This window comes from Oratosquilla oratoria, chromosome 24 (assembly GCF_046742065.1).
Source record: "Oratosquilla oratoria isolate Oo_2021 chromosome 24, ASM4674206v1, whole genome shotgun sequence".
Lineage (NCBI taxonomy): Eukaryota > Metazoa > Arthropoda > Malacostraca > Stomatopoda > Squillidae > Oratosquilla > Oratosquilla oratoria.
The window spans coordinates 30,923,039-30,935,555 of NC_134800.1; the positions used below are offsets into that span (position 1 = coordinate 30,923,039).

The window sequence follows — 12,517 nt, forward strand, 5'->3', positions numbered from 1 at the left end:
CTGGGGAAACCCCCATTGTCGACACATCTAGCGATGAACAATGCATGGTGATCTGTCTCACTGTTCTTCTATATATTACCTATTTATGGAACATTTATATATATATATATATATATATATATATATATATATATATATATATATATATATATATATATATATATATATATATATTCAAAACAGAATTGTATGGCATCAGGAATGGCTTGGGATTTGAGGGAAAGAGAATGACAGTAAAGTTTCCATTTCATTTGGAAACATGGCTAAAGTGACATTGCCACCCAAGATACATTTGACAGGTCAGGTCATTCTCATATCTACCACCATGGTAGGTTGTGAGCCCCTTCTATGTGATGGGGTGATGTGACAACAGCACTGGTCCCTAAGGTTCCACCCAGCCATGCCCAAAGGCTCATGTTAAAGCACCTATACTATAGATGGAAATCCTAGATTATATGTTTGCTGTCCAGCTTGGCCCATTGGCTGCTTGAGATGCCATTTTTTTTTTTATAGTTGCAGAAGTAGAAGAAATTAGTTATGATAAATTCGTCTATTCTAACCTAACCATGGTGGGCTGAGTTGTCACTACACCAGTTATATTAAGTTGGAGGGTTGGAGCTAACCTCCCCAGGATAGGTTAATTGATGCTTAATTACATTAGTCCCCAGATTAGGGTAGGTTGGGGGCCAGTCCCTAGTGAGGTATGAGACTGGCTAAATATAATACTATTGGTGACATTATCAAGTGCTAATTTAGTTTCATTTTTAATTTGCAATTGTATAGTTATAAAAATACAATATTGAATATGTTAAATTGCAAGGATGACACAAATAGCATGACAGTTATTTCGTTCTTCCTGATTTTTTTCTTAGTGTGAAGTCATGAGGTCAACGAACAATGAAACTTATCTCATAAAATATACATATAGTATACCTGCTGTTATTTGGAGAATAATTAGGTTCGAAAAAGTTAAATTTGTGCAAAGGTTAAGCCTTAACTCTTAAGGTCTTGCCATGGATGGAAATTAGCCAAAACCCACATTCTTAACATGAGAATTGGAAAAGTGCACTTATTTCGCTCCTAACGCAAAACTAAGCTCCAGAAAATATTATAATTATATTAGTCACTGCCTAGATACATCATTATCATACTTGAAAAGCCAAAGTAGTTGGAAATTTGATTTTTTTTTTTTATATTCTTATTCAATTTTGGCCTAACCTCTTTACCTACATCTGAAACCGTGTTTAGTTCTGGTGATTTGAAGTCACTCCATCCTATTTTGTCGAGAAAATGTTCTAAAGTTCTTTCTGAACTCTCTATGAATTTTGACAGCCCTTCAAGAAACGCCGCCTTAGTGTCCGCCATTCTTTCAAGCACTGTTTTGTTGTTATTAAATGAAAATAATTTTGGAGAAATAGAAAATATTTGAAATGCAAAAATACGACTGAAAAATAATAAATTAGTGCATATAAATTTGTCTCTAAGTGATATTAAATGCTTTATTTATAGTTATATATTCATGTTAGTATGATGCTGTAACCATAGCAACCAAGGCGTCTGTAGTTACGAACTACTGGTCAGCGAGAGATTATAGGTCAGGCCACCATACAGTAGCACTCCCGTTTACTAAGGTAAAATTCTTCTTATAATATAATGCATACTGCTAGACTGCGCAATCTACACAATACTCCATAATAACTACATACTCTGTCATCTACCTCCTCAAAAGAACTGAACACCAATTCCTGAGTCACAAAACGCCAATGCCTCTCATCCATAGCATATGATGATGATCCTACAGAAAATAGGACTTTTAATCATGCTATAAATACCCTTGATTAACTAAACGAACCTATAAATTTTAGAATAATGCACGACAGCTGCGCGAGATACCAGTCCTTACAAAATCCTCGCCGTGTGGGCTTTGTCTAATCGTCAGATGAAATTATTCGATTTTTGTCTTTGATAAGCAAGTGTTATGTCCCAACTCTTTTTATTGCTAAACAATAGAAAATGTCCATTATTCCTATCAAACTTTGCTTCTGTGGCTTTCAGAATGAGTTTTTGCCCCAAAATAGCTGTATTACACCATTTTCACAATTTTGGACAGAAAAAACTTGAATTCAAATAACTCAAAATGTTATTTTAAAATTTCTGAAACTAATATTTAGGCTCAAAATGAACAGTTTTTCTTGATTTGCGTGATACAACAAATCACTTTCACGCATGAGCCTCAATATGTAATCTCCCATTATGTTTTCATTGAAGGATCCCTGATATCTCTGTGCAAAGTTCATTATATCTTGGTGGAAGCGCTCCCCTTATTCCTCTGAATATACTCTTGTAGTGTTCTGGTATGAAGGACAACCAAGGTACGAAATCAACGCAGTGATTTTTATCACTTTATTCACCGAATCAGGCGAAAATGTGGCGAGCCCGAGATTTGGAGCTGGAGGTCCTCGATCCGGTGTTAGGAGAGAGAGAGAGAGAGAGGAGGTCTTGGAGTTTGTAGATCTTCGATCTAATGCTAGGAGAGAGAAGGTCTTGGAGCTAGTCGAGTTGTTGCTGTTGCGATTGAAGAGGCTGTTCTGGAGGACTAGCTTGGACAGACCACCCGCTCGCGCGGGATCGGTTTTTGTGGGAGGGGAAGAGATGTCTGTATCAAAATGAAGAGATAGTTGTGTTTAAAAGAAGGCTTCTGCCACTGGGCGATTAGGGATATTTATATCGTGGTGTCGTGGCTTTGGAGTTATGGGCAGGAGACTTGGGGTTGGAGAATGGGATATACAGATAGACAGACAGACAGACAGATGTGTTAACCGTGAGGTTACGAAGGCATACTTATTCTTCTTATCCTCATCCAACAAAGTTAGAAAAATAGTAGGAGGCTTAGTCTTAGGGAAAGATAGAGAAATTGGAAATAATTTTAGTGGTAGGTAAGTTGAAGTGAGAAGATGTAGTAGGAGAGAAAGTTAGAAATGAAAATAATTTCAGAAGAAGAAAAAATTGATATAGATGTTTATGCATGTAGTTGTGTTATTTTTGTTTGCGATATGGTTGTGTGTGTATTTTACACATAGAGGGTTGTTGCCTCCAACGTGTGTGCTTACAGCCTGACAATTACATTTCCTTTTTTCGCCTACCCTGTGGTGGGGGAAGAGAATGCTACCACCAAGTCTTTCCACTTGAGTCGTAAAAGGCGAAAAAAAACGGGACGGGGGATGGGATTAAGAGTCCTGCTACCTGTAGCCCTAAAAGGGGACATTCCTAATAAAAAGTAAAGGCATAAGAGGGTCTGGGAGCTTTCCAACCAGTACCCTTAGGTTTGGGTCTTTTAATGTGCGTGGATGTGGTATAGATGAGAATAAAAGGGAAGAGATAGGAAGTATTTTTGTGAGAAAAAAGATAGATGTGCTGGCTTTGAGTGAAACTAAAATGAGAGGGAAGGGCGAGTGTGAGTTTGGGAGTGTAGCTGGGAGGTACTCAGGAGTGAAGAGTAGACGAGGAAGAGAAGGGGTGGCTATACTAGTAAGTGAAGAGATAAGTAAGCGTGTAGTGGAGTGGAAGGAGGTTTCATCAAGGTTGATGTGGATGAAGGTGAAGCTGGGAAGGGAGATGTGGGTTGTTGTAAGTGCATATGGGCCTGGTAGTGAGAAGAGCGTAGAAGAAAGGGAGTCTTTTTGGTTAGACATAAATGAGTGCATAGAGGGATTAGGAAGAAATGTCAATGTAGTTGTATTGGTGAGACCTTAATGCTAGGAAAGGAAATAAACCAATAGACGGAGTGATTGGGAAGTATGGAGTTCCAGGTAAAATCGTAGTGGAGTTTTGATAGTGGAGATGTGTCTTGAAAGAGAGTTGATGATAGCAAATACAGTGTTTAGGAAGAAAGTCAAGTATAAATACACATGAGAGAGGGTGGTGGATAGAAGGGTGGTAGATAGAGCGTTAATGGACTATATAGTGGTGACCAGAAGTATGGTAGGAAGAGTTAAGGATGTACATGTCCTAAGGGGAGAGAGTGGGAAGGTAAATTGAGAGTGGAGAATAGGTGGAGAAAGAGGAAAAAGGCAGAAGGTAGGGAGGTACTTAGAGTAAACTGCTTAAATGAGAAAAAAAAAGGAGAATGAGTATAAGAAGTTGAGAGAGGAGTGGGAGGGAGTAAAGGATAGAGTAGAACTAGGAGTGGAGGAGGAATGGGGATGATTCAAGGAGGGAGTCATAAGGTGTACAAAGATGGTGTGTGGAACAAGGAGGGCGGGAGGAAATAGAAGGAAGGGTAGTGAGTGGTGGGATGAGGAAGCAAAGAAGGGTGTAGAAGAGAAGAAGCAGGCATTCATAGATTGGCTACAAATTAGGACGAAGGAATCGTATGAGAGGTACAAAGTAAAGAGAAGGGAAGTTAAGCATAAGATAAAGGAAGCAAAGAGGAGAGCAGATGTGAAATGGGGTAAGAGTATGACAGAAAATTTTGAAAGTAATAAAAAGATGTTTTGGAAGGAAATTTGAGGAGGAAGAGGAAACGAATCAAGTAGAGAAGAAAAGGTAAAAGGTGCAGATGGAGAGATGATAATGGAAGAGAAGGCAGTGAAAGGAAGGTGGGCAGAGTGTTTTAGGGAGTTGCTAAATGTGAAGGAGGATAGGGAGGGAAAGGTAGTTGCATTGGGAAGAGCTAAGAAAATGAGAGTGATGAGTGAGGAAAATGAATGAGAAATAGGGAAGGATGAAGTGGAAGAGGCTGTTAAGATGATGAGAGCAGGTAAGGCACCTGGGTTGGATGGATGCCATGCAGAATGTCTAAAAAAAAGGAGGTACAGTGATGGTGGACTGGCTGGTGAGGTTACTTAATGTTTGCTGGAGAGAGGGTAGAGTGCCGGAGGACTGGAGGAGTGCCTGTATAGTTCCTCTTTACAAGGAAAAGGGGGACAAGTGTGAGTGTAGTAGTTTCAGAGGAATCAGCTTGTTAAGTCTAGTTGGGAAGGCTTATGGGAGGGTCTTGATTGAGAGGATTAGGAGAGGAACAGAGGGAGTAATTGGTGAGGAACAGTGTGGTTTTAGGACAGGTAGGGGTTGTGTAGATCAGATTTTTGTGGAAAGACATATATGAGAAAGCTATAGGAAAAGGTAGGGTTGTTTTTTGGGGTTTTATGGATCTGGAAAAGGCTTACGACAAGGTAGACAAGAAGGTACTGTGGGAGGTACTGCAGATATATGGGATAGGAGGAAAGCTGTTAAGAGCAGTCAAGAGTTTTTACGAGAGTAGTAGAGCTTGTGTTAGGATTAGAAATGGAGAGAGTGAATGGTATGAGGTAAAGGTGGGACTTCGTCAGGGATGTGTTATGTCGCCCTGGCTGTTCAATCTTTATATGGATGGGGTGGTGAGAGAGGTGAATGCAAGGGATTAGAGATGGTTAAAGAAAATGGAGAAAAGTGGGAGGTGAGCCAGCTGTTGTTTGCGGACGACATTGTACTTGTAGCAGGATCAGAGGAGGGATTGAGGAAGTCAGTGACAGAGTTTGAGAAGGTGTGTGAAAGAAGGAAGCTGAAGATAACTGTGGGTAAAAGTAGGGTGATGAGATGTACAAGGGGAGAGAGTGACAGTAGGCTGGAAGTGAGCATTAAGGGTGAAAGACTGGAGGAAGTGGATAGTTTTAGATACTTCGGTGCGAATGTGGCAGGAAAGGGAGGAGTGGAGGTGGAGGTAGAATGTAGATTGAGAGAAGCGAGTAAATGCCTTGGTGGATTAAAAAGTGTAATGAGAAATAGATATCTGGGAATGGATGCTAAGAGGAGGTTATATGAAGGAGTGATTGTGCCAACAGCATTGTACGGGGCAGAAACATGGAACATAAGAGAGGAAGAGAGAAGGAGTTTGAATGTGTTTGAGATGAGGTGTCTGAGAAGTATTATAGGGGTTACTAGGCTGGATAGAGTGGGAAATGGGGAGGTGAGGAGGATAACAGGATTGGAAATGGAGCTGGGAGATAGGGTTGATGAAAGAGTATTAGGATGGTTTGGACACATGGAAAGAATGAGCGAAGAAAGATTAGTCAAAGAAGTGTGGAAGGCAGAGGTGGAAGGAGTGAATGTACGGGGGCGTACTAGGATGAGATTGATGGATGGGGTGAAAAGGGCATTACAAAAGAGAGGAATGTCTGTGGATGGGAGAGGACAGAAGATAGGGGTGAATGGAGAAGGGTTGTGTATGGATGATGCTGTGATGCATGAGGGGGAGTGGGTGGGAGATGTGGGGTGAGGAAGTATGTATGAGAAAAAAATTGACGCAGCCCGAAGGGATTTCTCCTCGTCTTCTCCTTTTCTGCATGAGGGGACGGAGAGGGGGGGGGTCGCCGAATTTATGAAGTGGCCTTGCTGTGGATGTGCTGTGGCTTGCGCCACTGCTTCTGACCCAGGACAGTGGACAGGATGCAGGGATGACCCGTCATCCAGGAGGTGCCAAGATAAGAGGGAGGGAGGAGGGTGGAGAGGAGTGGAATATATAGGAAATGGAATGGGTGGGAGTGGTTTCTATGCTTTTTTCTTTTTGGCTACCCCCCCCCCCGTGTAAGGGGGAAAAAGCCTTTGGTATATGTATTATTATTATCATAGTTGTTGTTGTTATTATTATTATTATTATTATTATTATTATTATTATTATTATCATTATCATTATCATTATCATTATCATTATTATTATTATTATTATTATTATTATTATTATTATTATTATTATTATTATCTGCCTTCCATACCTCTTTTACTAGTCTTTCTTCACTCATTCTTTCCATGTGTCCAAACCATCCTAATATTCTTTCATCAACCCTATCTCCCAGCTCCTTTTTCACCCCTGTTCTCCTCCTCACCTCCTCATTTCTCACTCTATCTAGCCTAGTAACCCCCACCATACTTCTCAGACACCTCATCTCAAACACATTCAAACTCCTTCTCTCTTCTTCTCTTATGTTCCACGTTTCTGCCCCATACAGTGCTGTTGGCACAATCACTCCTTCATACAGTCTCCTCTTCGCATCCATTCCTAAATGTCTATTCCTCATTACACTCTTTAATCCACCAAGGCATTTAATCGCTTCTCTCAATCTACATTCTACCTCCACCTTCACTCCACCTTTCCTGCTACACTTGCACCCAAGTATCTAAAACTATCCACTTCCTCCAGTCGCTCTCCCTTAATGTTCACTTCCAGTCTACTGCCACTTTCACCCCTTGTACATCTCATCACCTTACTTTTACCCATCCTTGCTGTGGATGTGCTGTGTCTTGCGACACTGCTTCTGACCCAGGGCGGTGGGCAAGGTGTCATTATTATTATTATTGTTTTATCACCAGTCAAAGCTGGTGAAGGGATACATTATTGATATGCGCGGCTATACACGACTTATCGTGTACAATGCACGTGGGAGAGGCGCAGCTGACAGATAGTCTGTACGGTGTGGTCTAGATGTAATATGTTGTATTGGGTGTTTGTGTCCGTCGTGCACTCTTTTAGGTGTCTCGTGTGAAGTTTATGTTTGTGTTGGTTGAGTGGACGGCAGGGCCCCGACAAGGGGAGGGGGGGGGGGGTTGGCAATGCCCCGGGGCGGCACGTTTTTTTTTTGGGGGGGGGGAGGGGCGGCACTTTTGGTGAAAAGAAGGTAAAACAAATTCCCTCTAATGTACTTTTAATGCATGATTTATTTATAATGAGTTGTGTGTATGAATGATGTGTGTATAAACGTTGTTTTGTGGACGAATGTTACATATGAATCGTGCTAGTGACCATCAGATGTGGAAGGTGGTGGTAGTGGTGGTGTGTGTGGTAGCACTTACCCATGTCGGGGGCCTGGTGGACGGATGTTGGAAACTCGGCGTAGGGATTCAGCGGTTCTGAAGTCGCTCCATCGCGAACCCGTGATGAACCTGACAGCGGCATTCTGAACCCTCTGATGGTCGTAGTTGTTAGTGAGACATGCCTGCTGGCTCAGTCCCGGGAACTAGCACAGAATCGGTCTGACAAGGGCTAGGTACAATCGGCGTTTGTTCTGAATCTGAATCTCTAGGAAAGACCACCTCGCTTGCGCGGGATCGTTTTTTGTGGGAGGGGAAGAATGTCTGTAAGAAAATGAAAAGATAGTGGCGTATAAAAGAGGGCTATTGCCACCGGGCGTATTGCGAGCGATTAGGGTTTTATTTGTTGTCGTGGCTCGGGAGAAATGGACCGGGAGCTTGGAGGGCAGCGCTGACGCCGGGGTTAGGATTAGGATCACCAATGAAAGTTTAGAAAATGGTAGGAGGCGTAGTAGTAGAGAAAGGTGGAAAAACGGAAAAATCTTTAGTGGGAGGTAAACTGAAACGAGAAGATGTAGTAGAAGAGAAAGTTAGAAAGGAAGCGAATTTTAGTCGAAGAAAAAGTAAGTGTAGATGTTTGTGCGTGTGTTGTGGCACTGTTCGTGAGAGGTGTATGTGTGTATCTTACGGGAAGTGAGTTGAGTTCACTTCCCGCGTGTAGAGGGCGGTCCTGATAAGCCACAGGTGGGGCGAGCGTTGCCTGTTTATCCCCAGGTTGGGTTTGAAGTCCTGTAGAGCTGATCCAGTGGCGGTGCGAGGGGGGGGGGGCAGACGGGCGGTGTAAACCCGCCTGCCGACGTCAACGAAGAGATCGGTCCGTAACCAGACCGGCAGCGGCAAAGGAGATGTAACTCCTCGCCACCACCGCTGGCGAGCGCGTTCCTGATGAGCCACAGGTGGGGCGAGCGTTGCCTGTTTTTCCCCAGGTTGGGTTTGGGTTCCAGAAGAGTTGATTCAGTGGCGGTGCGAGGGGGGGGGGTAGACGGGCGGGTGTTGTATGGTCTCTTTCCTTCAAATCACAACTCTGAAAACAGAGAATTACGCGATTTGGAATTGTGTGTAAATGTCAGAAGTGTAAACTCGCTCACCAGCGTCAGCGAAGAGGCCAGCGTTAGGTTGCGGGCCGGTTGGACAGAGAGGTGTCCTATGCCTCTCCGTCGACCAGCCTGCGATCAGATTGAGCGTTCTGAGTGAGACGGTTTGGGCCTCTGCTTTTACCAGCGAGAAAGTGTGCGTGTGCCTCTTTTCTTCCAAGCACTACTCTGAAAAACAGAGATTTACGTGACTTGGGAAATGTGTATTTGTCTTGGTGTAAACCCGCCTGCCGACGTCAACGTAGAGGTCGGCCATGCCAGACCGGCAGCAGCAAGGAGATATCTTTCCTCGCTACCACCTGCCGGCGAAGATTCCTTGGAGCTTGTTGAGAGAGCTGGTTTGAAGAGACGTCCGACCTCTACGAGCGCTGAGTTGATTCTGTTCTGCCCTCCGTTGACAAGAACCGTCTTTTAAATCCTGGTAGCGGCTCACAGTCAGGTCCCGGTTTCTGACTAGTCTTCTGATTGGCTGCCTTCCCATTTGGCTATGGGCCAATTGCGAGCCCTGGTGAGTGCGCGCGCTTCCGCTCGCTTTGGTGACGTCATCAGTCCCGGCTTGGTCTGCATAGGAAACGGCTGTCTCAGATGCAGTCGGTGTTGGCGGATGGAGTACCGCCACTACACTCTCATATTCTCCTTGAAGTTGTCGAGTTGAGCATCTAGGATATGAACTTTCAAAGACAAGCTGCAGCCAATCTCACCATAGCTTTTCACTAAAACTTCAACCAGTTCCATATAGTTTAAGCCTTCTTTCCTATTAACCCACTATCGGTGAAAAAAGGACGGAAGTACAGGGAAACTGTATATTTCGACTACTATCTGTAGTCCTCTTCAGCAGAATGCTTACAAGAAGTTAAGGTACAAGTATATATGAGGAAGTGAGGGGTATATAAAAGGGGATGGGGAAAATGGGGGACTCAGGTTACATGCCCTTGAAATGGTTGGGTCAAGGAAGGACAGTTGGTGGTGTTTTGTCCGACCGCTCTTGATATTATTTTGTTGACCGCTAACTTCGTATTACAATCTGGGGACCACTGACCTTTTGATGTATTAAAGTTAAGATAATGTTTTATTAGAGAAAATTCTACAATTTTCCTTCGATAGCTAGTGTGATTTAAAGATAATTGATGCATTATCCCAATCTAATATATGGTCTTTTTGGCTGGCATGAAGGAACACAGCGGAGTTAACTTGTCCATATTTTATGGAGTTTTTATGTTCCTTTAATCTCGTGGACAAATCCCTGCCAGTTTGGCCCCAGTAGACATCACAGTCTTTACAAGGCAATTTATATACCCCGGAGTTTTGGTCCACATCATCCCTCCGGTGTACATTTACTACCTGTCTAAAAATGCTGTTTGGATAATTGTAGATAAATTTGATTTGGTTATTAGGTAGAAGTTTGGAGACCGAGTTGATAGATTCATTAAATGGTACAATGATGTTATTGTTACCCCCATTTAAACTTCTCCCTGGAGTTATTTGGTTTATAAAAATTGGATTTGGCTTTATGTAGGGCTTTCTTTAAAAACCATTCCGGATAACCTACGTTAGAGAGTTGTTTTTTAAAACAACTCTCTAACGTAGGTTATCCGGAATGGTTTTTAAAGAAAGCCCTACATAAAGCCAATTCCAATTTTTATAAACCAAATAACTCCTTACTTGTGGTCCAGTGAAGATACCGGTTTTCACATTTGCCTCTGAAAGCTTAAGAAAGAAGTCTTGAAGATGTGTGAAGGCAGCAGACTCCTTGTCAAGAACTGTAACAAACTGTTTCATGAGACTCGGTTTGATTTCTAGTGGAGGAAACAAAACCTTTTGAGGAATCACTAATGAATCATGTTTGATATTGTGTGTTCCCATTGTAGTGTCAGTCCTTGGAGGCCAATATTTCCTCTGATAATGTACTGCTCTGTCTGTACTGTCCCAAAGGTAAAGAAAACAGGGATTCTTGGTCAAATCTCCTTGTAGTCCCATCAAGAAAGCCACCATCTTGAAGTCTCCAATAACTTCTCAGCCATACTTGTTGTAGTTCAAAGTTTTCAGTAGAAGCTTTACACTGCTGTAGTCTTCCTTAAGATGCACAGAATGAGCAAGAGGCAGAGATGGATACTTGTTTCCATTGTGCAGGACAGCTCTCAGGATTTTGGAGGAGTTGTCAATGAAGAGTCTCCATTCATCTGCATTGCAAGCAATTCCAATAGTATGAAGCAAGCCCGATATATCATTGCAATAACATAGCCCGCCTTCCTTTGCAAAGAAGCTGGAAAATGTTTGTGACGTTTTCTTTGGCTGGTCACTTGCACATTGTCCTGAAGTAAATCCCATTCCTTCAGCCTTGAAATAAAAAACTCACCATTTGACTTTGTCAAACCAAGATCTCCGATAAGGTCATTGAGGTGTCTTTGGTTTGGGTAGTAAGGATTCCTCCCAACTACAACTGTATCTGTGATGTCACAGTTTTCTTCTCTGTTTAGCTCATCTTCTGACTTGCTGCTTTCTTCTAATAGTTATTTTCTTTCCGGAGGAGCTGATACAGGAAGATCAGCACTGTGTGACACTGGTGCAATGGAATATGGAATGTCTGGATAGAGAACAGCAAATGCACTTTTCCCAGATCGGCGTTTGGAAGGATCCACAATGCAGAAAAAAAGAATAATTTGAGTGATCATTAGATTCACGCCATATTCTAGGAATAACACATTTCATTGCTGTTTTCCCCTCTATACCATCATGTAAAGGAACAACAGTATGAATTTCTGTTAAACTTATTTGATTTTTATTTTAATTTTCAATTGGTTTTTTACTCTTGAAAAATAACAGCATCTTACCTTCTAACGTTCTCTTACAATGCTCACAAGAAAAATGAGGTGCCCAGGTCTTGTCTTGGTCCCTAACTGTCAAAAAAATATATATGTATGCTTTTTTAGCTTCACCCCTTTTTCCAGATGATGTCACAAAGAACTTCGTTGCTCTTATCTTGATGAATTGACTGCATATATAGCACAATGCATCTGGAGAATTATTACAGCTTCTTGATGCCATTTCATCTCTTGTGATGTGTTTTCTCAGGCAGACAATGCAGAACTTTTTTTTTTTTTTTTTTTGGGGGGGGGGGGTATTAGTAGCTCCCACGGGCTTCATGTGAGTCCGCCCAGGAAGGTTTATTGCACCCTGACTACCCACTACCTGAGAGTTTATTTCACTTTTACAATGTGAACAAATAGGGTTTATTTCACCCTAGCTAAATGAAAGAAGGAGGGTTTATTGTACCCTTGCTACGGATATTTGTACAAGAGTTGTGCTATTTACAAGAGATAGGAAGAGGAGAGAATTTATACTAATACATAATAGTGACATCGTAAAATTGGTGGGCTTATAACTATAAGAGACCTTAATACTAACAGACAATGAAAAGAATGGGAAGACATTAAGAATAATCAGGTCAAATATATAACGATATTTACAAAATGCATAATGTTAAACAAGGAACTTAAAGGTCAACTGAGAAGGTTTTGGCTTTCTTTATTTTTTGTTATTTCATGTATGAAAATATAACTTGGAAGAAGTTAGAACAC

The 12,517-nt window shown here is 42.0% G+C and overlaps 1 protein-coding gene across 4 annotated transcripts in view; it reads right to left on the bottom strand.

Moving 5' to 3' along the window:
- The window catches only part of LOC143038537 (uncharacterized), a 75,891-nt gene extending 74,523 nt beyond the window's left edge, over positions 1-1,368 (bottom strand). Inside the window, exon 1 of one of the 4 annotated variants that reach the window (XM_076207848.1) lies at positions 1,231-1,368. In XM_076207848.1, coding sequence (XP_076063963.1) covers positions 1,231-1,365 — 135 coding nt within the window. In that variant the 5' untranslated portion in view covers positions 1,366-1,368. Of the gene's footprint in view, positions 1-1,218 lie in introns of all 4 variants that reach the window. The other 3 variants (XM_076207847.1, XM_076207850.1, XM_076207851.1) reach the window with 3 other exon arrangements.
- Between the last annotated feature and the right edge of the window lie 11,149 nt (positions 1,369-12,517).